General features: G+C 36.9%; 2 protein-coding genes across 2 annotated transcripts; both read left to right on the top strand.

The window, feature by feature from the left end:
• Positions 1 to 1,212: 1,212 nt before the first annotated feature.
• On the top strand, positions 1,213 to 6,994 carry LOC306860839 (6-phosphofructo-2-kinase/fructose-2,6-bisphosphatase-like; the record flags this gene model as incomplete). Its single annotated transcript, XM_079402791.1, has 14 exons — positions 1,213 to 1,303; positions 1,802 to 1,927; positions 2,287 to 2,383; positions 2,735 to 2,801; positions 3,005 to 3,079; positions 4,052 to 4,108; positions 4,207 to 4,328; positions 4,432 to 4,639; positions 4,984 to 5,130; positions 5,217 to 5,321; positions 6,105 to 6,234; positions 6,351 to 6,413; positions 6,791 to 6,855; positions 6,935 to 6,994. 14 exons carry the CDS (start codon positions 1,213 to 1,215, stop codon positions 6,992 to 6,994), a joined length of 1,413 nt encoding a protein of 470 aa, XP_079258917.1.
• Positions 6,995 to 7,971: 977 nt separating this feature from the next.
• Positions 7,972 to 24,582, top strand: LOC306860274 (inter-alpha-trypsin inhibitor heavy chain H6-like). Its single transcript, XM_079401889.1, has 18 exons — positions 7,972 to 8,355; positions 9,501 to 9,536; positions 10,400 to 10,554; positions 14,745 to 14,855; positions 15,159 to 15,406; positions 15,500 to 15,669; positions 15,755 to 15,871; positions 15,958 to 16,129; positions 16,475 to 16,758; positions 17,366 to 18,575; positions 18,747 to 18,779; positions 22,651 to 22,668; positions 22,788 to 22,841; positions 22,939 to 22,959; positions 23,093 to 23,146; positions 23,270 to 23,383; positions 23,479 to 23,859; positions 23,969 to 24,582. The coding sequence occupies exons 1-18, from the start codon at positions 8,251 to 8,253 to the stop codon at positions 24,232 to 24,234; spliced, it is 3,549 nt and encodes a 1,182-aa protein (XP_079258015.1). The 5' UTR covers positions 7,972 to 8,250; the 3' UTR covers positions 24,235 to 24,582.
• The last annotated feature ends 467 nt before the right edge of the window (positions 24,583 to 25,049 follow it).

Raw genomic sequence — 25,049 nt, forward strand, 5'->3', positions numbered from 1 at the left:
TGCACTTTTTTGAAACCAATACCATTATTTTTTTCCATGTAAACTACAACAACTGACATCATGTACTTGCATATTATGTGTTAAGACTAGGTGCATAGTGTTTCTTTACAAAGTGATATCACCAACTACTGGCCTGGCATGCATAATACAATCTTTTTAGTCATTTTCACAAAGATTTTGACAACATTGTTGTCTTGCAAAACTTTTCAAAAATGCAAAGGAAAAAATGCTTTATTTTTTAGTACATTGCCGTTGTGTAAATGTGCCCTTAAAGGATATTATTCAAACTTTAGAATAAAAAAAGTTGTAAACTAAACAAAAAGATTATTGAAGAATGTTTTACAAGAAAATACTATTTCTGTTTTTGTACTTCAAAATTTCATGTTTAATTCAATGTTTTACTTGCTGTTTTTTTCAGAATTATTTTCGAAGTTTACTAACAGTTTCTGAGTTTAAATTATTTCTACACCTATTGTTTTTGTGTGTGCATAAAATAAATAGCATCCACATCAATGCATGATAACGTTCTGTTAATTATGAGCGCATCTTCAGTCACGTGGTCTGACGCTTCAAATGTTTTAGCTCTTTACAGTGTGGTGGATTCTGATTGGCTGTTAGTGTTTTTATCGTTTAGCTTGATAAATTGTTCTGGAAGTGATTCATATGATATCATTTCTCTGTGTCGTTATTGCTGTGGACTGGACTTAAATATTTTCATAGAATTAGAATGATTATTAAACTTTATAGATATAGTTATAAACTTTGCTGTGAACAGAACAGAATAAATACTGTAGATCAAAACCAGTATAAAGTGAGACTGTTGGATAAAAAAATTCTACAAAATATATAGGCCAATTAAAAAAACAAAACAATTTTTTTTTTGTATTTTACAAATTTGCAAATAAACACAATGCATTCTAAATAGGATGGTATTTGTGATTGTTTAAACATATACATTGAGTAACATATTTGAACATAATGTTTTCTTTTTATTTAAGAAATGGTGTAGTTTTTGTCATGAAGTCAAAATGACAAGCTCAAAGCCTCTAAAGGGTTAACTAAGTCAATTACTCATTGGCAGCCAGGATTCTGTCTCTCCTCCCAACCCTTCCCGCCTCAGTCAGGTCACCTGAGCAGGAACAGTGTTGATGGGATCCCAGCCATGTGTTCTCAGTTCCTAAACACACAATCAGCCTTGCACGGTCTAACGACATGTCCACGGAGCAGAAGGAGCTCACACAGACACCACTGCTCAAGATATGGGTGCCAGGAATGAGCAGTTCCCTAGGCCAGAGGAGAGGCTGTAAGTGTGGGGATCATTTAATTCACCTGCCTTTCCTTTTACTATACTTGCTTATTCCCTCTCCTCAAATTCTTGGTGCATTAAGAGTGTTAATCTCTTGTAGATGATCAACCTGGGTGTTGTGAACTTCAGCCCTGCCTGCTTCTGTCTACATTTGATTGTCTCTTGAAGTTGCACCAAATTGTGCTTTTGAGAACTTTGTTTCTTCAGTTGTATCAACAGAATCAACAGGAATATTAAGTGCTGGAGTTGGCTTCAAGCCCCATGTGATTCCTTGGTTACTGTGGGATGTTCTTTCAGTAGTTTTCATACTCTTTGCCATCCAAGTAATTTGAATAACCCTGCTGTCTCAATCAGTACAAATTAGTATAGAATGAACAACAAACTAATGATGAAGATGTATGGTTTTCATTGCAGAAGTGCATCTCCTACTCCAACATCTCCAAGTGATTAAACCTTATTCAGACTTTAATGTCAATGTTTTCTACTGGTCCACAGCCTCACGACCCCAGTTTACAAACTGTCCCACAATGATTGTGATGGTTGGTCTGCCAGCCAGGGGAAAGACCTACATCTCGAAAAAGTTAACCCGATACCTAAATTGGATTGGAGTCCCAACTCAAGGTACGTGTATAGTTAATGAAGTTAATGATCAGCTCTTAATGGCAAGTATTTGGTTGTGTTTATGTTTGTGGTATATGTACGTGTATGTATTTCATATAAAATTATTTCCTAATATATCAGCATAATTTACATGTTATACAAACAAACACGCATATGCTGTATATATAATGCATAGGTATACACACACATATATGTGTATTTATAAAATGAACGTATTAAAATGCTTGCTATATGTAATATGTATCGGCATTATTTAATTTGAAATAAAAAAAAATATATCTATAAATGTAATGTATAAATATATGTAAAAATATCTGCTAACTAACACTTTTTTTTTTTCAAATTTATTTTATTCCAAGTCTTTAATTTGGGTCAGTATCGAAGAGAAGTTGTGCAGACATACAAGAACTATGAATTTTTTCGTCCAGACAATGAAGAGGCCGTGAAAATCCACAGGTGCAGTACATTTAGGATGATAGTATATAACTTCTAAACACTGTAAAAAAAAAAAAAAAAGTTGAGCAAACTTAAAATTTTAAGGCAACCAGCTTCAGCAGATTTGAGTTTTCTCAACTTGTTGTTTTAAGCTTGTACAACAAAAAGTTGAGAATCTCCTTCAAAAATAAGTTGAGAGAACTCAAAAATCTGATGAAGCTGGTTGCCTTAAAATTTTAAGTTGGCTCAACTTTTTTTTTTTTTACAGTGAATAAGCAGTGTTATTTGATTTTAAACTCTGTCTTGTGTGCATGTATTTGATTATGAACTATGTGTAATTTGTTCAATAATATCTGTGTATTATGTGTTCAGAGCCTGTGCATCAAATGCTCTTAAGGACATCGCCAATTACTTCACTAAGGAGCAGGGACAAGTTGCAGTGAGTCAAGAATATAATGGATAACGGTTCTTCTTGTCTGTCCAAGCTTTGAATTCAACTTTTCAAGCCACTATATGAATCTGTCTGACTTTACACCCAATACGCTTGAGAATTTACCAGCTTGGTCTGTGATTCTCAGCATTCTTATTGAGGAGTCAACCAATTATTAAGGCAAATCAATCTCTGACAAATACACTTCACAGGTGTTTGATGCCACCAATACTACAAGAGAGAGAAGAGGAGTCATCATCAGTTTTGCCAAGGAGAAGGGCTATAAGGCAAGCGCAGGGTTTTGCTTCTTCAACATACTGCATTATATTAAGTCTGCCTCACATCTTCTTTGCTTTGTATTTAATTTGATGATTGATGGGATGTTACTAAACAACTGTAGTTTTCCTAGTTATTTCATTAAAAATATGATACGGACTAGAAGCGATTGCTGTGCTCCGAGCTTAAAAATCAAATTGCCTCAGGTGCATAGAGCCAAAAAAAGAGCAAAACAAACAAGAAGATTGCTAGCTGCACAGAGAATTAGATCCAGACTGGAGAACGTCTAGCAAAAATATATTTTATTATATAAACTAAAGGGTGCAAATATTAAACCTGTGATTATAAATGAACGTATTAATGTAAAATATGTAAACCAGAGCCATTCCTTACAGGGGAATCCAGCTAGATAAACATTTGACTGTATACTTAATGAATTGTTATAATGCAGTCACTTAACAAAAGCGACTGCCTGCCCTCTAATCTTAATCTTAATGTTCTATATTCAATATTCATTTTGGAGTGAGATATATTTGGATTACCCCATAAATCCAGTGTTGCAAAGGTATGATTCGTTTTCACCACCTATTCATTTCCATTGTATCCGTGAATGATGATTGATAGTGGTAAAACTTTTTTTGTCTTTAAAGTGGCTTATTCACAGCCTATTGATTTGTTAAAAAGAATTGGACTCCCAGCACTGAATATAATCTGAATATAATTCATTTTTGAATTGAGAAAACAGTTTTAGATCAGAGTTTGAATGAGATATCGAGTTGATTATGTCAGCATGCTTTTCTGCAGGGTAACAACAACAGCGATGTAGTATTTTGTGATGCGTTTGAAAGAAGTAGTTTGTTAATAGAATGACTACATTTTGAAAACAGCTAAACTGCTGTCATTTTAATATTTTATAAAATGATGTAATATTTAGTAAATGATGGTTTAGCAACCAACCTTTCACAAAAAATCTTTACGTGCAGGTGTTTTTCGTTGAGTCTGTTTGTGACGATCCAGAAATCATTGAGGCAAATATAATGGTAAGATTGTATTTTATGAAACTATTAATAATGTTAGACTATTAAAAATATTTTTAGGATGAGAGAGCCTTTATTATTATTTCCTTGTTTTTTGACAGCAAGTAAAACTGAGCAGCCCAGATTATGAAAACTATGACAAAGAGGAAGCACTGGTGGACTTTCTGAAACGTATTGATTGTTATAAAAGGTCCTATGTCCCCCTGGATGAGGAAAAGGACAGGTACACTGTTTCAAATGTAATAAGATGTTATGTGCATCAGTTCCAACTATTATGGACTCAACTTCTTGACTTCCTCTGCTCTGCCTCTCCATTTGTTTCATAGACACCTCTCCTTCATTAAGATCTTTAATGTTGGATCCAGGTACCTCGTCAACCGCGTCCAGGATCACATTCAGAGTCGTATAGTATATTACCTCATGAACATCCACGTCACACCACGATCCATCTATCTGAGCCGCCATGGAGAAAGTGAGCTCAACCTGCTTGGAAGAATCGGTGGAGACACAGGCCTCTCTTCACAGGGCCAAAAGGTGATTTAGATCAGAAACTAAACATAAAATCTTGGTCAAAGTAGATCAGTTTACATGTGAAAGGGTCAAGGTGTATCCTTGCTGAGGGTGAACATTGTAAATGTATCACTGTTTTTATATACCTCTGTTTTCACAGTCCACGTAAAAACAGCAGCTTTACATTAATCACTTTGAAAATGCTGTCTCAGATAAAATTCCAAAATGTCAAAAAATAAGATGCTTTCTGATTTATCTGGATTAATGTGGATGTAGCCTTAATTCTAGCATAACAAGCCATGCATTTCTGTGATTTCAATCTTCCTTAAACACAGATATCGACTAGACTTGTCTGTTTTGTTGTATAGTATGCTAAGGCCCTTGCAGAGTTCATCAGGGGTCAGTCCATCAAGGACCTGAAGGTGTGGACCAGCCACATGAAGAGGACCATACAGACGGCAGAGGCACTGGGCGTCCCATATGAACAGTGGAAGGCGTTGAATGAAATCAATGCAGTAAGCTAGTCATGCTCTATATTAAAGGTGTATGCACGTGAAATGCAAATGTCAAGAAAAATGGCTGAACTCTGGTACATTTTAAGGGTGTATGTGAGGAGATGACGTATGAGGAGATTCAGGCAGCCCATCCAGAAGAGTTTGCTTTAAGAGACCAGGACAAGTACCGCTACCGATATCCAAAGGGTGAAGTGAGTCCTTTACACAACACAACTGTGTTAAAATGAGTTTGTGTTAAAAATGTGCGCTAAATTTGGGATAATTAAGGGTTTTTTTTTTTAATAATGTTTTTGAATTCATTCTCTTATACTCACAAAGGCTGCACTTATTTGATCAAAAATACAGTAAAGTGAAATGTTCTCACAATCTAAAATGACTCTTTTCTATTTTAATACATTTCAAATTTAATTTATTCCTGTGATGCCAGTTGACTTTTCAGCATCATTAATCCAGTCTTCAGTGTCACATGATCCTTCAGAAATCATTTTAAAATGCTAATTTGTTCAAAAAACATTTATTTTATTATAATAATTTTTTGTGGAAACCAAGATACACTGCCACTCAAACGATAAGAAAGATTGAAATAAAATAAATTAATTAATATATTTATTCAGCAAGGATGCACTAAATTGACATTTACAATATTAAAGATAATTTTTTGTTTCAAATAAATGCTTTTTATTCATCAAAGAATCCTAAAAAAATTGCATCACACTTTCTACAAAAATATTAAGCAGCAAAAACTTGATAATAATAAGAACTATTACTTATAATTATGCACCAACAGTAATCGATAGGAGAGTACTAAATCAACATATTAGGATCATGTGACACTGAAGACTGGAGTAATAGCTGCTGAAAATTCAGCATTGCCATCACACAAATAAATTACATTTTTAAACATTACAATTGAAAATGGTTATGTAAATTGTAATACTATTTCACAAACTTTTGACCTTTTTTGTGTTCTGCAGTCATATGAGGACCTGGTGCACCGTCTAGAGCCAGTCATAATGGAGCTTGAGAGACAAGAGAATGTGCTGGTCATCTGCCACCAGGCAGTTATGCGTTGTCTACTGGCCTACTTTCTGGACAAAAGTGCAGGTCTAAAACAAAAACAACCAGCAATTGCTGTCACTGACTATAAAAAAAAAAAAAAAAAAAAAGGTCACTGTCATAGCATCTTTCATGCAAATTATACATTTCTGATTTCTCCACAGATGATCTACCATATCTAAAGTGTCCCTTGCATACTGTTCTCAAACTAACTCCATTAGCTTACGGTGAGTATGCATAGCTACGCTTTTATTTCAAACATGGATCTGTTCATGATTAGGGTCTAATTTGGGGTCCTGTTATCTTTTTTTTTTTTTTTTTGTCTTCAGTCTGAGAGAACTACTCAGTAGATATGTTAGAGAAATAATTATGATAAAATGAACCCAGCATGAAAAGTAGTTTTTAGCCAGTACAACCTTCTTTAATACATTAATGAAAAACCACAAAACAACATTAGAATTCTGACATAATCTGTTGCAATGATATTTAGTTGATTGGACGCAAACCTGCAACAACATAATTTTCCCTCATTACATTATTAATGAAAAGTGCTACACATAATATGTTCTTGAGTATAGCATGTTCTTTTATGCCCTCCTTGCAGGATGCAAAGTGGAGTCCTTCTATTTAAACATCCAAGCAGTGAACACACACCGGGACAGACCCACAGTAAGTCATGAAACCCTCTGGAAAGATTAATTTTAATCGCTGATCAGTGTCTTAAAGCGATTTCTTATTTGCATTCCAGAATGTGAATGTCGCAAGAAAGCCAGAAGAAGCACTACAGACTGTACCTGAACATCTATAATCATAAAAAAATGTTTTTTGCACAATATAATCTACACAGAGATTGTGTAAATGGATAACAAGATGGGAGGAAGGAATTTAAAAGGACATGAGCGTGTGTTTCCATGAAGACTATCAAGGCCTGCAAACACAAAAGTGGGATCCAAAAGTCTGAGACCACATGTTTTTTTTTTCTCAAAAAATGTAAAACAAAAATTCTGAAGTGATTTTTTTATTTTTATTTCCAATTCAAATCTTCATTCAACTTTTGTGGTTATGAATATTCCTTACAAATTATATTAATTTTGTATTAAATTAGAAAACTCAGAACAGATTTTTTGTTTTTTTAAATTTCACTAGGGCTGTCAGACTTTTGAATTGTACTTGTTTTTCAAACTAAACTTGTGAAAATCAAGTATGTTTGTACTTTGTTGATAAGATGGTTGCATTGGCCTATTGTTTTTAGCTGAAATGGATATTGCGATTTTTACCTTTTACTATTTTAAAATGATTAGTTAGAACAGGTAAAATCCCCATTGTGTGAAAGTGAACGTCTTTATTTTGTAAATTTTAATATTATTTAAATTTTAAATTGTAATGTGTTGTGGGCAATAATACCCTTTTATGCATTCATAAAGTACAGAAATCAGAAGACGATTCAGTTAGTTAACAGCACCATGGACAGCAACCAAACAAATAAACCTATATTAGTCGTCAAGATATCACACAAGCGCATTTTCAAGCCACTTTACTCCTCACAATTCAGTATTAATTAGTATGTTCACGAGCGCCTGTCCAAAAACCCTCTCCAACCTAGAGACTTCTAGAGTAACAGTATCCAAATACTTCAAATATGGTGACAGTAATGCGGTTTTAGAACAATTTTGTAACGACTGAAAGGCTTCTGGCAACAATCTTCGGAAATGTAGACATTCATGGGTTAATGTTTTCTTTTTTCGTGCCCCCCAAAACCGTGGCGAGACGAAATTTCCAGTATGCACACGTGAAAAAAGCTCCCCTTGGAACCCACAAATACCTGCGCATGATTGAAACCCATTTGTCAGTATAACCAAGTTATTTTTCCAGTCTAAATGAGCATCCATCTCTGGCATTATCGTGGCTTCAGTATCATTTTTAGGATCAGTTTGGAAGGGAGGGGGCAATACTGCCCCTTTTATAAACAACTTTGTGCCGTAAAATGTGAAGTTAGTGGAAGACCTTACGCAGTCGCTTTACGGGCAAAACAGTGGTTTTGGCTTTCCCACACAATCTGAAAGCATGGATATTAAACTGGATTTGACTATCCACGCTGTCGTTTTCATCCTACTTACTGTTGTTCCTTTTGGATGTGCGCATTTCGACGCGCAATCGGTCCCTCTCCAGGTATGTGTAATTGGTAATAGCATTATTATTCATAATTTTACACCTAAACGTTGTTTGCCCGTTTGTTCTGTGATATTTTCCTTTGATATGTAAAATGTGAAGTTTGTCTCGAGTGACCGATGGTATTTTGCGCGACACAAACACTAAATCTCCTCGACACATTACGCGCGAAAACGCACAGTCTGAAGAATCACACAACATTTAAGAATTTCTGTACCAGTGGAATGTTATTTCATTCATAGTATTTTATATTGTTTAACTACTTATAGAACCTTTTTATATTGTATTTGGATGCTTTAGGAAACGGAAGGGAGGTAAATAACATCATCTGTTTACAATCCTTTTGCTAATCGTAATAGTCTTATTGTTTGTAACATTGTGTGTTCTTAAAGATGTAGTTTTTATTGTGCGTTACACTGGAATCTTAAAAAGTTGTAATAAAGATTCCCACTAGGTTCCAAATTATGTGAGAAATTCCAATTTTGTACGAATTTCTTATTGCATTGCTTCTGGGCCTTTGAGTCAAATAAGGAAAACATAAAGAAAAGGAAGGATAACATTCAGGTGTTGTCCTTTAAGATTACTGTTTTCACATATCATGCCCATTAACAGACCTGCATGTCATAATTATTTAGCAGCTGTTTTATTATCTCACAAAATTTGTTTTAATAAACCTGTCACAGCAGGTTCGTTTAAACAGTGTACTGGAAAGTTATAGTAGACACATTTTTCCATAGTTAGCTTTTCGTTTGTGTTTACAGCAATCTCCTGGAGATGTGGTAATATATTGGCACAGCAGTGAATTATGTGTAAATCCTCCAGTGGCCTTGTGTGTACAGTACTGACATTTAGTTCCATTTCCACCCCTTTCATGAATAACTTTGATTGGTCTATTTCAATGTAAGATCAAGACCAAACCACTGGCATCTGAGAATACTGGGAGAAGTACAAACTATTTTTACTTCAAAGGTAACTTGTGGTCGGTAATATATTAAGTTTATATGAATAATACAAAGTTTGTATGCATATTTAAAGGTGAATGGCACTAAGGAATGAGGTTTGTAATTTAAAAGTTCCTTATACACACTGGATGGGAGATATCAAGAAAATAACTGTAGGCCTCACATATTTTTTATACTTTTTAGAGACTGAGACGTCAGACCTCAACAGCAAAACCAGCAGTAAGTATGACAGAAAAAGCTATGTTTTTGCTTTCTGCTAAACTGTAACTATAAAGATAAATGCCTTGGTTTTTTGTTTTCCTTTGGTTTATTGTGAAATACCATAAAGCACCAAATAATGTTCTAGCCTTTTGACCCATGGGTTCCTTTTCATTTAAAAAATATGCACAAACATGAATTTGATGCCTTTAGAAACCAGATGTTTATTCATATAAAACGCATGAGAATGTTTACATGAGTTAGAAGCAATATGAGCAAAACAATCTTGATCAGTAACTGGAGACAGAGAGCAAAGTAGCAGCAGACTTCAATTATAATGTTGACATTATTCTATATATACACAATTATATATTATATTTTTGTTTTTTAACAAGACATTCTATAATCTTAAGTATTTACTGTTAGACACTCAGACCCAGGATAATATCTCTTAGTCTTCAAGTTTTTTTTTAATTTGTAGATCTGGCTAATTGTGTTAATATTTGTTTCCATCACTTAATCTAGTCTTTAAATTATATAAACAGCTTCTTTTAGCATATGCTGTTGCATGCAGTGCATGAAAGAGTGCTCAGATGGCTTTTCTGTAGCCAGACCAATGCGGTCTGAATCAGATTCAAGTAAACAGATGTGACATCAGTTCAGAAGTCCTAAGAAATCAAAATTAACATTCTAATCATACAAATTGTTCAATAAAGTTATGTCATGTTTTAAATGGATGTTTTTTTCAGATGTATTCCCTAGCAATTATTCATGTTCATGTGCACAGCTTTTTTTATAGCTAATATAAGAAAATTGAAAAATTTCAAAAAGAAATAATGTGGCTTGGCATATTAATGTTATTCTGGTGTTTGTTGCGCCCTTAGCTCAAGGTGACGGATTACCATGTGCGATGTTCTGTAGTGTCTCGCTATGCTGTAACCACAGTAGAAAGCACCGTATGGAACCAACTCCACATTACTAAAGAGGCGGCCTTTGAGGTGGATTTATCTTCATCTGCATTTATTTCCAACTTTACCATGTGAGTCAAAAATTACACCACGTTCTTTGTTATTCAGGCTGTCAAATCAGTTTAAAAACAGTGAAATTGCAAATAAATTGAGTATCTCTTGGCTTAAGTTTGAAGTTTTCCCTGAATAGGCACAGTAGGTTTATAATTGCACTAATGATTTGTTCATGTGGAAAGAAGTGCTTTGTGATCAAAAGGGATTTCATAGTTCATAAACATTAAATGATTAATTCATAAATTGGACTGATCTGTTCATCTCACTGATCCAGATTCAGCGGTTAGAGTTGAGATCTCAAAGAAGGGGAAGATAAGAAGTGAATGGCTACGTAAATGTGGTCTGATTGTCACACAGAGCTTTTTTATGGCTTGTGAAGTCATATAGACTACTTTTTAAAATCATATTTTAAGGTGCTTCTGCATTCTTTTTGAAGCTTGAAAGCTTCAGTCCCCACTGATTGAAACTGCATGGAATACAGCGACCAACACATTATTTAGAATTTCTACTTTTGTGTTATACAGGAGAAAGAAAGTCAGAAAGTACCGGTTTGGGACCCACATAAGAGTGAATAAATAATGTAGAATTGTAATTTTTGGGTGAATTGTCCTTGTAACTTTCACATAATTATATTCTATCAGTTGTACATTTTTTGTACAAATTAAGAAACAGAAAAGGACACTGGAATGGAGCAACAAATACAAAACAATGAACAAAAAGAACCTAGTGAAGCAATCATATTTGTTCACCAGAGTAAAAGTTCTGTAAACCTCTTTTCCAGAAATGCTAAATATAAAATAATTTCTCACAAATAAGGCTCCATAACAGCTTGATAAAGCACACAGGGGCTGGATTTGGAAGCGTACTTGGGTCAAAAGTAATGAACGTTCAGGCCAGATGAATAGCCGGCTTTGTCAAGAAAGCTCAGAAAGCTAATAGAGAAAATGACGAGAACTGGCTCTGTTCACTCTCCCTTTTACCTAGCAGAGTTTACCAAGGCACACGGCCAAGGTACACACGCTCACACATTTACGTGCATATAAATACACACACATGCGTGAAGAATGCACACATGTATCCATCAACAAAGCTGGGCTTCAAGTTTCAATGTACATTACAGATGTATACACACCCTCAAAGAATCACACAAATACAGACAGACACTTCCATCAGGCTCTGTATTTTTTCAAATAGTTGCGGCAAATGTGTTTCTTTCATGCAGTAGCATTTGTTAAACTGTTATTGAGAGCTCTGTGTTCACAGTGTCACATGCACAGCCATCCCAGACTTCTCAGTGCCACACATACATGCAGGCGCCTCATTTTCCACTGTGCTTTAAACTGTCCATTCACCCTGCTCTTATTCAAACAAGCTCTTTTTCAAGGCTGTTGGTTTATTTTGGTTGGTTCTTGTTGACTTTTATTTAAATATATTTGCTTATAAGGGCTGACCTTACTTTAGCATTTTCTCTGCTTGACCCTCATGTAAAGACATAAAGAGAGTATGGATAGCTTGGTGTGGGTGAACTCCTGAGCGTTTATGCAGAGGAAATGCTCCTGAACTGAGCATTAAGAGGATTTTGGAATTGCTATGATTGCGAGAGTTTCTCAGTAATTATGGTTTGTGAGGAAAATTATATTTTCTTTTCGCCGTGATCCATTTCCACTTGTTTTTGTGAGTTTAAAGTAAGACATACAAAACACAAAGGCAGAAAATCTGCACACCAAACGAAATGCACAGTTCATGGTCCTTTTGAACAAAAATGTATTCCTGAAGATTTACATAAAGGTGACAACAAAAAAGTGACACACACACAAAAAAAGCAAACGTTTCAGTCCTGGCTGGACTATCTTCAGTGCTAAAGAATTTGATTGCATTTGAGTTTGAAAATGATTGAATTTCTTAATTTTTAGGTAAGAAAGGCAATCATAATTTTTAAAAATTTGAATAAAATGAAAGCTAACAGAATTTCAAATCACATGAGCCAATATTTTATTCACAATAGAACATAGATAACATAACAAATGTTTAAACTGAGAAATTTTAAAATTTTATGCACAAAATGAGCTAATTTCAAATTTGATGCCTGCTACAGGTCTCAAAATAGTTGGGATGGGGGCATGTAGCGTCTGGGCATCAAGGTTATGAGTTTCTGGAGTTTTGGTGTTGAAATTTGGTCCCATTCTTGCCTGATATATTTTTCCAACTGCTGAAGAGTTAGTGGTCATCTTTGACATATTTTTTGTTTAATGATGCACCAAATGTTCTCTATAGGTGAAAGATCTGGACTGCCAATTCAGCACCCAGACTCTTCTACTACGAAACCATGCTGTTGTAATAGCTGCAGTATGTGGTTTTGCACTGTCCTGCTGAAATACACAAGGCCTTCTCTGAAATAGACATCATCTGGAGGGGAGCATATGTTGCTCTAAAACCTTTATATACATTTCAGCATTCATGTGCCTTCTAAAACATACAAGCTGCCCATACCGTATGCACTTATGCACCCCCATTCCATCAGAGATGCTGGCTTTTGAACTGAACGCTGATACATGCTGAAAGGTCTCCCTCCTCTTTAGCCCAGAGGACACGGCATCTGTGATTTCCAACAAGAATGTCAAATTTGGACTTGTTTGACCATAGAACACTTTTCCACTTTGAAACAGTCCATTTTAAATGGGCCTTGGCCCACAGGACACGACGGCGCTTGTGAACCATGTTCACATATGGCTTCCTTTTTGCATGATAGAGCTTTAGTTGGCATCTGCAGATGGCACGGTGGATTGTGTTTACCGACAGTGGCTTCTGGAAGTATTCCTGGGCCCATTTAGAATAATGCCGATGAGTGATGCAGTGTCGTCTGAGGGCCTGAAGACCACGGGCATCCAACACAGGTCTTCGGCCTTGTCCCTTACGCACAGAGATTTATCCAGTTTCTCTGAATCTTTTGATGGTGTTATGCACTGTATATGATGAGATTTGCAAAGCCTTTGCAATTTGTCATTGAGGAACGTTGTTTTTAAAGTATTCCACAATCTTTTTACGCACTCTTTCACAGATTGGAGAGCCTCTGCCCATCTTTACTTCTGAGAGACTCTGACTCTCTAAGACATCCCTTTTATAGCTAATCATGTTACAGACCTGATGTCAATTAACTTAATCAGTTGCTAGATGTTCTCCCAGCTGAATCTTTTCAAAATTTCTTGCCCTTTGTTGCCCCCGTGCCAACTTTTTTGAGACCTGTAGCAGGCATCAAATTTGAAATGAGCTCATTTAGTAGATAAAAGTGTAAAATTTCTCCATTTAAACATTTATGTTCTCTGTTGTATTGTGAATAAAATATTGGCTCATGTGATTTGAAAGACTTTGTTTCATTTTATTCAAATTTAAAAAAACATCCCAACATTTCCATAATTCAGGTTGTACAATTGTGAGAATAAAGTCTCAATTGAGTTATAAAATTGCAATTATGAGAAATAATCACAATTAATGATAGTTACAGTTGAGATATAAAGTCACATTTTGAGATCTAGTCACAGTTGCTTGCTAACTATAAAGTCACTAACTATGAAAAAAAGTCACCGCTGTAAGATATTAAATCACGTTATGAGACAACTATGAAAAAGTCATTGCCAGAATGAAATTGCAATTTTTAGTTAAAAAATTACTGTAGAAATCACAGTTGTGAGATATAAAGTCACATTTTTAGATATAAAGTTGCAATGTGAAAAGTCACAACTGTGAGGTGTAAAGTCACATTATGAGACAAATGTGAGAAGTTGCAATTACGAGAAATTTCTTTTTGGTCACACTTTATTTTAAGGTTCAATTCTCTCTGTTAATAAACCATTAACTATGACTTTGACCTCAAACTCCTAATTTGCTGCTTATTAATAGTAAGGTAGTTGTTAAGTTTAGCTATTGGGTAGGATTAGGGATGTAGAATATGGTCATGCAGAATATGTGCTTTAATTACTAATAAAGAGCCAATATGTTAATAATAGGCATGCTAATAAGCAACTAGTTAATAGTGAGAACTGGTCCCTATATTAAGGTGTTACCCTTGTTTTATTACCTTTTATGATGGATAGGATGTGTTTATAAAGCAGTGAGAAGTGGTTTTAGCATATCACACGTGTGAACTAGACTGTCAGTATCAGTATCAAAATATTAATGTTTTCTACTTTTTGTCTTTATTTATATCCAGCACCTCAAATGGTAAGGTGTATGTGGCTCAGGTGAAGAGGAGAACTGATGCCAGGAAGATCTATGACACCGCTAAGAAGCAGGGGAAAACGGCAGGACTTGTTGCTACCAAGTCAGTCCAAATTTTGTTTAATACCTTCTCTACCGGGACTTGCGTTTGGCAGAATCCCAGTGTGCAGCCATCCACTAAAAAATGCAAAAGGCTGTTTCATTTACTCTTCAGTTCTGACCCAACAAACATGTTGTTTTGAAAATGAATGTGTTTACAAAAATCCCTAAATTTTTTTTCTCATACATTTGCAGATGTTTCAAACAATACATCTTTTTTGTTGAATCATCCTGAAAGTAAATCAAACACTTTATTCAATTTACTATGAAGAACTTGAACCCGATTAATTTCTGTTGTATTCCAAAGGGAACGTGAGATGGAGAAGTTCCGTGTAGCAGTCAACGTGCCACCTGGGACTCGCGTCTCCTTCTCGTTGACTTATGAAGAGCTGTTATCACGACGTCTCGGCCGTTATGAGCTGTCTCTGGGTTTGCGGCCTGGTCAACCTGTGCAGAACCTCTCCCTGGATGTCAGCATATCAGAACGGACAGGCATCAGCTTTATCAGAGCTCTGCCACTGCGAACCAGCCGACTGCTAACCAACAATGTTCAAGGTACCCTATAAAATAACCACTTCTGTGATGTCAATGTTTCAGAACAAACAATCACAAAATACATGGTTTATCTCATTCTCTCTAATATTTCAGTGGATGCAGATCCTCCTCCATCAACTAAGGTCGAGCAGAATCCTTACTGCGCACATGTGCACTATACTCCCACCATACAGCAACAGAAGAACATCTCCCCCAGAGGTCTCAATGCAGACTTCATCATTCAGTATGACGTGGAGCTCAAAGACCCCATGGGGGACATTCAGGTCTTCACACTAATATATCTGATTGATTGTACAAATAGCAGTGCCCTCCATGTAGCATTATAATATTGTCACTTCTTTCTCCAAGGTGGATGATGGTTACTTTGTTCATTACTTTGCACCTCGAGGACTTCCTGTAGTTCCTAAAGATGTCATCTTTGTCATTGACATCAGCGGCTCTATGATTGGCACAAAAATCAAGCAGGTAGCATCTCAGCCAACTCAAAACTGCAACTTGAGAATGAGATAAAAATACTGAATTGTGTATTTCTCCATTGTGTTTTACATCAGACAAAGGCAGCAATGACCACCATACTGAGTGACCTACGTGAGGGAGATTACTTCAATCTTATCACTTTCTCAGATAAAGTCCACACCTGGAAGAAAGGCCGCACTGTGCGGGCCACTCGGCAAAATGTGAGGGATGCCAAGGAATTTGTCAGGAAGATAATCGCAGATGGCTGTAGGTGTTTCTTCTGTATCTTAAAAAAAAAGTATTTTTGTCATTCAAAATAATAACATTGTTTCCTGCAGAATTCTGTTTTTACATTTACATTGAACATTTACATATCTAATTCTAATTTATCCATAATCAAAATTATACTATATATCTTTCATGTTTTTGCCCTTATTTTGTGGTACACTGTATTTTATCTCATCACAATCAATTCGGACTGGAAACTCTGGGATAAATGTTTTTATGCAATTTATGTTGCTGTGAAAGTAGAGATTAAACAGCCACAGTGAAGATTCAGTTATGCACTATAATAACTAAATACTGTAATAACTTTTTTTCTCCTTGCACCAGGGACAAACATCAATGCAGCTCTACTGTCTGCAGCCCACTTGCTAAATCTTTCCTCTCACTCGTCTTCATCCACTGGTCTTGCGCCTTCGTCTCACCATGTTCCCATGATCGTTTTCCTGACTGATGGAGAAGCCACTATTGGGGAGACAGAACCAGATGTGATTCTGCGCAATGCACAGAATGCTTTAGGTTCAGCTTCGTTATTTGGCCTGGCCTTTGGAGATGATGCTGATTTTCCAATGTTGAGAAGGCTGGCATTGGAGAATCGGGGTGTGGCTCGGATGGTAAGTGGCCTTCTACGAGTATGCCTATACAAGAAAAGTTAAAAGAGTCCCCAGTATTTCTGAAACGCACAAACTCAATTAAAGGGATAGTTCACCCAAAAATGAAAACTACCCCATTATTTACATATGTTTATATAACTTCTTTCAGATGAATACAGTTGGAGTTATATTACAAAAATGTCCTGGCTCTTCCAAGCTTTATAATGGCAGTGAATGGTGGTTGAGATTCTGGAGCCCAAAAAAGTGTATCACTCCATCATAAAAAGTACTCCACACGGTTTCAGGGGGTTAATGAAAGATAAAGCCAGGACATTTTTTAATATAACACCAATTGTATTTGTCTGAAAGAAGAAAGTCATATACACCTAGGATGACTTGAGTGTAATTTTCATTTTTGGGTGAACTATCTCTTTAAGCAATTACAAACAGTCAAAAGTCCCAATGCTGTTGAACTGTATATCAGTACTCCTGGAATGACATTCAGCCAATCAGATTTGAGGGCTGGAACTGTAAAATAAGAATTAGATTATTTTATTTTAATTATTTACATTAAATTATGTGTAACTGAAATAATAATAAATATTTTCATTTGTTTGTTGTCTTTCAGGTATATGAGGACGATGATGCAGCTGTCCAGTTGAAAGGTTTCTATGATGAAGTTGCCAGCCCTCTGCTTTCAGATATCCAGCTGTCCTATCTAGACGATCAGGTGTACGATATCACTCGCTCTCTGTTCCCCAACTACTTCCAGGGCTCTGAATTGGTAGTCACGGGTCGACTTAAGCCAGGTGTACAGGATCTAAAGGTTACGCTAACAGCAAACGATTCAAAGCAGAAAGTCAAAGTGGAGAATGAACTACCATTGGCCAAAGCAGTTGTAAATGGCACAGAACCGTCTCTGGGCTGTGCACAGGCACTGGATAGCATTCCTAGCTTTGTTTTTCGGCTCTGGGGTTATTTCACAATCAAAGAGTTGCTCTTGGCTAAAATTAACACCTCGGATGTGTTCATACAGCGTCTTCTTGTAGATAAAGCCACCAATCTTTCGCTGAAGTACAATTTTGTAACACCGGTCACATCATTGGTTGTGATCAAACCAGATATCGATGAACCCGAACCTTCTATTAGCTCTTCCGTTGTGGCTACTGCTAGCAAGACGTCAACTAGTACCGTAGCTAGTTCTACAAATGTGACGAATCAGACCTCTCATGCTGCACCTAAAGTATCTTCCACGTCTGCAACAGGAAAAAAATCCAGCTCGTTCTCACCTCCAAAAACAAGCAAACCTCCTGTCACCAAATCTGTACGAGCACATTCACCACCCTCAGGGATTCACACCACAGGTCGACCTCCCAACACTTCTGTTTCCCTTAACAAAACAATTCCTCCATCTCCTAAAAAGACCACTACAGGACCACTTAAGGCCACCTCTACCCCACTTTCCAGCAAGCCATCCTCCTCACCTCCAAGCACCATCAAAACCACACCAGCCTTGGCTAAGATTTCAAACACACCTGTCAGTACAGTGAAAACCACTTCTTCCTCTCCACCAGTCAAAAGCACAACATTAGCCTCCTTACTCAAAACTGCACCATCTGTGGTGAAAGACTCTTCCACAGATGTTGAGAACTCTACTACCTCAGGACTCACAACTTATGAGCAGGACAAACAAACATTAACCTCCACAACATCTACCACAGATGGTAATTCAGACATTCAGGTTGAACTGGAAGTGGCCACACTGATGGCTCCTTCGTTTCTGCCTATGCCAGGAATGACTGATGCACCGAAGTTGTGGGAAGCCTCTCGTTTTCTGGGTGAGTTCCTTCTAGGGAGCAGAAGCTGACATTTTTAGCCACAATTTTACAGATATTTGGTAGTTTTTTGTTCTTTGAATGTTACATAAATTTCAGATGAATAACCAAAGTGCCATTGAATGTAATGGTTGTTTTTGTGTCCTCTATTTTCCATTCTTTTCTGTCCATCAGATGTGTCCTCATCCATCCAGTTTCAGAGAAAAGGTAATGCAGTCCATTTTATTTTCATTCTACTACTTTGGTTTAGACACCGTATGTGTCCACCAGGGCAGATTAAGTAGCGCTGAACATGCATCTACAATTAATTTTCTTTAGCTACATGCCAATTGACAGGGTCCCTACACAGTGTTCTCTTCTGTTTCGATGGTATCTGTGTAAGCCCACTTTACTTGATAAAATGTGCGTTTGGTCTGTCATGTCTTGCACACAGCTGTGTACAAACCATACCTGGAACTAATAAAATTGAATAATAATGCTGGAAACTCACATTATTTTACTTCATGCAACAGTTCTTTCTGGTCCTCGAATCTGATTGGCTGAGAGGAGTGCAATATTCTAGTGATAACAGAGCTCCAACCGTTTGTGTCACACCACTAGCAGTATTTTCAGTATTTTAAAAATAATGTTATTTTTGTGTCACAGAATGTGGTTTTAAGAGTTTTTTTTCCAGCAAGAACACTTATATAGACTTCAAATATGCAGTTTGTTAATAAAGATAAAGTCTATTTGAAAATTTGCTTCCACATTTTTAGAGATGTGAGCTCCAGTATGTCAGCGTTCATGAACCCGCCGAGAGCAGCCTCGGCCAACTCTTCTGGAATTCGTTTTGGGTAAATCTAACGGGCAGGCTTTGGTCTCGTTAATCTATTATTTGTTCCAGAGCAAATAGTTTTGGCTGAGGGCAATATCTCATTACGTTATATTTTATGTAATTTTAATGCTGTATGTTGTCTTATGTATTTACGCACAAGTGCCGCTGAACTGTTGTATAAATGCAATATCACATTCGTAGCCGTGAGATATGGCTGTATATCAGCATGCTGCGATTACCTACAGCAGAATCACAGCAGTGCGAATATACAGCCATATCGCACTGCTACTTGTTTGATATTGCTGATTTAAAGGGGTCATTGGATGCAAAATTCACTTTTCAAGTTGTTTGAAGATAAATGTGTGTTGGAAGTGTGTGTACACATCCAACCTATAATGATAAAAATTCACCCAGTGGTTGTTTTGTAAATCCCTATTTTAAAAGCCTCTTTCTCAAATCAGGCTGTTCTGAGGTTCCTGTCAGAATGAAGTAGTTCTGTACAGGCCCCTCCCACGATAGTTGATTGACACTAGCATCTTACCCTGAGTGAGCTGAGAGCTGTCCGCCATTGTGTCAGCTCCGGTTCAGGGGAAGAAAAGATGTCTCAGATTAAACGATTGAAGTGTTTAGTTGTTCGATGTAATAATGAATATAGCAGTCATCATTTATTCTCGACATCTGAGCAGCTGAAGACGCAGAAGATTAACGTTACTTTCGCTTTGAAGTGAATGCGCCGATCCTGATCTGCCTAAATGCGTCTGTTCGCGCAAATCATTCGTGATCCAGCTTTATCTACAGAAGAAGCGAGTATAAGGGTTTTTATGAATCTTTGCAAATCGCCTTTCCTAATAATGTGCTAGTTAGCCAGTTTCACGGCTGAAGTTTAGTATGCTCCATAGATATACAGTGCCCTCCATAAGTATTGGAACAGTAAAGTCAAAATTTCTCTGTTGGCTGTGGAGTCAAGACATTTGCAAATATGATTAAAAGATGAATATGAGACAAAACTACAGAATGTCACATTTTATTGTTAACCGTTTCAACACAAATGTTTTACCAAATAAAAAGAACAGCACTTTTAGAGTTCATCCCACTCATTGATGTGAGCATAAGTATTGGGACAGTTGAACATAAGGTAGATATAAAAGATTAAAAGCTATTATTTAGTTGCAGATCCCTTGTGGGGAAGGGGAAGGGGAAGTCGTGGCCTAATGGTTAGAGAGTTGGACTCGTGATCCAAAGGTTGCGAGTTCGAGTCTCCGGCCGGCAGGAATTGTAGGTGGGGGGAGTGAATGTCCAGCGCTCTCTCCACCCTCAATACCACGACTGAGGTGCCCTTGAGCAAGGCACCGAACCCCCAACTGCTCCCCGGGCGCCGCAGCATAAAATGGCTGCCCACTGCTCCGGGTGTATGTTCACGGTGTGTGTGTGTTCACTGCTGTGTGTGTGCACTTTGGATGGGTTAAATGCAGAGCACGAATTCCGAGTATGGGTCACCATTCTTGGCTGAATGTCACTTCACTTCACTTCACTTCACTTGTGCACAATCACAGCAGTGAGTCTGTGACCCATAGACATCACCAGACTCTTGGTGTCATACTTTTCCCAGCCTTTAATGCAGCCAATTCCAATTGTTGCTTGTTTTGGGGAGTTTCTGCCTTTACTCTCCTCTCCAGCTGGTGAAATTCACGTGCAATCGGATTTAAATCTGGAGATTGACTTGGGCAATCTAAGACTTTCCATTTCTTTGCCTTTATAAATTCCTTGACTGAACTGGCAGGGTGTTTTGGGTCATTGTCCTGATGCAATATGAAGCACTTCCCAATCAATCTGGTGGCGTTTTCTTGAATATTGGTAGGCAAGATTGTTTTGTACCCTTCCAAATTCATTCTGCTACTGTCATCATACATTAAGTCATCAGAAAAGTTGAGAGGGCCTGTTCCAGAGGCAGCCATGCATGCCATGACACCACCTCCACCATGCTTTACAGATGAGGCTGTATGCTTGGGATCATTTGCAGTTCCCTTTTTTTATCCACATTTTTGCTTTCCCATCACTTAGATAAAGGTTCATCTTTGTCTCATCGGTCCATAAACACAGTTCCAAAACTCTTCTGGCTCACCTTTTTAGCAAACTCTAATCTTGCCTTTCTATTTGTGGTGCTGGTCAGAGGTTTGCATCTTGCTGTGTAGTATCTGTAATTCTGTGTCAAAGTCTCCTGAGGACAGTAGATTGTCAGAGCATCACCCCAGCTTTCTGGAAGTTGTTGGTGATTTTACAGACACGTCTTTTAGGGTTCATTTTCACAGCTTTTATGATTTGTCTGTCAGCAACTACTGTTGTTTTCTCAGCCGATCAGGTCGTTGTTGGTTGCTGGTGTCGCTGGTGGATTCCAAACTCTTGATTTCTCCATGCCCTTTGTCTTTGCTATAGCTCTAATTGACTTCCTCTTTTCTTTTAGCATCCAAATTGCTTGCTTTTCTCTCAAAGTCAGCTCCCTCATCTTCATCCTGGTTTGTGTGCGTTATCATCGAATGCAAGATTCAGAATGCAGAAGTAATGGATATAACTGATACAACACATTCCTTGCTTTTAATATCTGAAGAATTAATGCATTAGGACACAGCTGATCACTTAGAAAGACCTGTGAGGGAACTGTTTCAATACTTATGCTCACATCAGATAGAGATGAAACTCTAAAAGTTCTGAACTTCTTAGCTGGTAAAACATCTATGTGTTGTTTCACCCAATAATAAAATGTGACATTCTGTAGTTTTGTCTCATAATCGTATTTGTAAATGACTCCACAGCCAACAGAGCAATTTTGTCTTTACACTACCATTGAGAAATTTTAACCAAAGTATGTTATAGACTTTTCATTAAGACCATAAAGAATCATATCAACTTGTGTAAAATGGGCATCTGATGACCCCTTTCAGTATTGGAGTGATGCGCAGTGATTGTTGGGTAAATGTCCCTCTAGTACACTTACATTTGAAGTGAGATGTTGATGTCCCTTTACTTCCTATTTTGTTTGCTGTGCCCTTCGAACTGAAGATGTCCTAGTATTGGAATCTCACTTAAGATGGCAATATACACTATAAAGTCCACTTCGCAGGGCACTTACGGTTAAAGGAAATGCATCTTATTTTGGGAATGAAAGCAGAGCGAATACTGAGACGTTCGGCTTTATGCTATTAACAGGAGGAAACATTAGGGTAAAGTTGTAATCACTGATTGTGTGTTTCTTAATCTTTTATACAGATTTGGAACTTCGTAAAGGTAAGTTATACATTTCCAAATGCTAAATCAGTTTGACACTGATTCCAAATATAAACAATAACTGCCTAAACATGAATCAAATTAAGCCAAAGCTGCATCATTATGACACTATTTTGCAGATTATGATACAGCACATGACTACGGCTATGACTACAACATCCATTATGAGTCATGTAAGTTAAAAACATTACAAATTTTAGCTTGGTCTACTTTTTCAGCTACCAGGAATTATTGTTATGTAGTTTTTGGATTTGTTCGTTTTTCTTTCAGATTCCGATGCTGAGGTGTCTGGTAAGAGCTTACTTCATTTATCAATTCATAATCTGTGTTTGTGCAATAAGAAAACCTTCAGAAATGCAGTGAAACTACATTTATTAACTTGTAGTAAGCAGCACATTTTACTGTAGTATGTCTTCAATTTCAGCAGACCCAGATAACCAACCCAGTTTAAGTTCAATTAGTATGTTCTCCTCCTCAGGTATGACTCAAGGACAGAATATCTTATGAAATATTCCATTTTCATTTAGCTATTTTTGCACATTTAAAGTTAAATGTAAGATTATAATCTCATTAACATAAGAGTATTTTGTGTCTTTGAAAGTGGATGGAGACCCACATTTTGTTGTTCAGCTCCCAAAGCTCCATCAGAACTTGTGTTTTACCATCGATGGCAGGGCTGATGATATACTACGGCTTCTTGTGGACACAGACAAAGGTGGTTTTATGTTTTTACATTGAATATTTAGAGCTTATTGTGTAGATACTCTTTTAACGTGATTGATGTCTCTTGTTCCTGTTTTATACCATTAGGCATTATTGTGGATGGGCATTTAATGCTGGCTCCTTCTAAAGAGGGGCTGGAGAATCGTACTCGTACCTTCTTTGACAGGATTTCCATCACTGCAGCCAAAGGTGCCATTATGATCACAATAACACTGGACTCCGTACAAGTGGAAGTGGATGGGAAGGAAATTGAGATACTGCCCACCAATCAGAGAGGATCTGTGAAGCGGGATGGCATGAGAATTACAGTTGAAGAACACCACAGCTGTTGGATTGAGCTCGGGGTTGGTGTGCAGTTCCTTATTCTCTTCCATCGCTACAACCATCCCAAATACTTTCAAATGGAGCACCTGGGCTTCTATATTGCAGATGGAAAGGGGCTTTCTCATCTCACTCAAGGGATGTTGGGTAGGTTAACACCATTTCTTTTTTTTTATATCTTATTCGGTGAGATGTCAAATGTTTTTTCAGCCATATTTTGCCATTTTTGAGGACTTGTATGGGCATTTATTTCCAGGCCAGTTTCAACATACTCTTATGGAGGTCATAAGGGTTTCAAGGGATCAAGCTGGTTTCCATCATGCACAAACAAATAAGAACACTTCACTGGCCATGGGTTTGCTAAAGAAAGGAGACAAGCATTTTCCTGTCACTCTACAAGACAAGATTCTGAAGGACTCATCCAGGAAGCGACACCCAGCTCAGTGTTGGGTAGTGCCAAAGGTGGATGTAGAGAGACTTCTGGGCCAGTCCTATGAGAGCTATGTCGTGGCTCACCAATAGATAACCTTCATACCTTGTCTCCCACATCTACAGAGTTATAAAAGGTACAGAAAAGACACTGGAATTTGAATGTTTTTCTATTTGACAGTGAAAAAACAACTGATGGGGGAGAGAATAGGAATATACACAAGCTGTGATGAACTGAAGGATGTTTCTAAAGCATTGACTGGTCCAAATATTTGCATTTGAATATAATGGTACAACACCATTCAAGGGTGGATAAATAAATACAGTTTTTTTTTGTTTTAGAAATAAAAATGTTATGTTCACCAAGGAAGCATTTATTTTATCAAAAATGCAACACACACACACACACACACACACACACACACATATATATATATATGCCTTAATTTAAAATAATATAATATGGGAATTGTGTAAAGTGATTATATCCCAGGTGAAATACAAGTGCACTTCCATAATGTACTTAAAGTGCCCTGTTTTCGCACACTAATTTTGCATTTAATATATTAAAAATGGTTGTTTAGTACTTATTAATCATCTAAGTGTAGTTAACTGTAGTCAAATTTCTTTAAATAAGATAAACTTAAGATCAACTAAGTGTACTCAACTGTGCTATTTTGAGACACCATGAATATGAACTAAAATGCACTTTTAACATACTATCTCTGTATTAAAAAAAAAATTAGTTACCACTTGTAATACACTTGAGTCTTGAACCATCTGTCATACACTAGAACACTCAAGTGTACTACAAGTGGTAACTAAATACATTTTTTTAATACAGAGATAGTATGTTAAAAGTGCATTTTAGTTCATACTCATGGTGTCTCAAAATCGCAGTTGAGAAA

This window comes from Barbus barbus (genome assembly GCF_936440315.1).
Source record: "Barbus barbus genome assembly, chromosome: 41".
Classification (NCBI taxonomy): domain Eukaryota; kingdom Metazoa; phylum Chordata; class Actinopteri; order Cypriniformes; family Cyprinidae; genus Barbus; species Barbus barbus.

Bases quoted from the DNA above. Each gene is read 5' to 3' on its own strand.
- LOC306860274 (XM_079401889.1), top strand. From the start codon at position 8,251: ATGGATATTAAACTGGATTTGACTATCCACGCTGTCGTTTTCATCCTA. The intron at 10,555-14,744 runs GTGAGTCAAAAA...ATTTATATCCAG, and splicing joins TTTATTTCCAACTTTACCAT to CACCTCAAATGGTAAGGTGT. The intron at 16,759-17,365 runs GTAAGTGGCCTT...GTTGTCTTTCAG, and splicing joins ATCGGGGTGTGGCTCGGATG to GTATATGAGGACGATGATGC.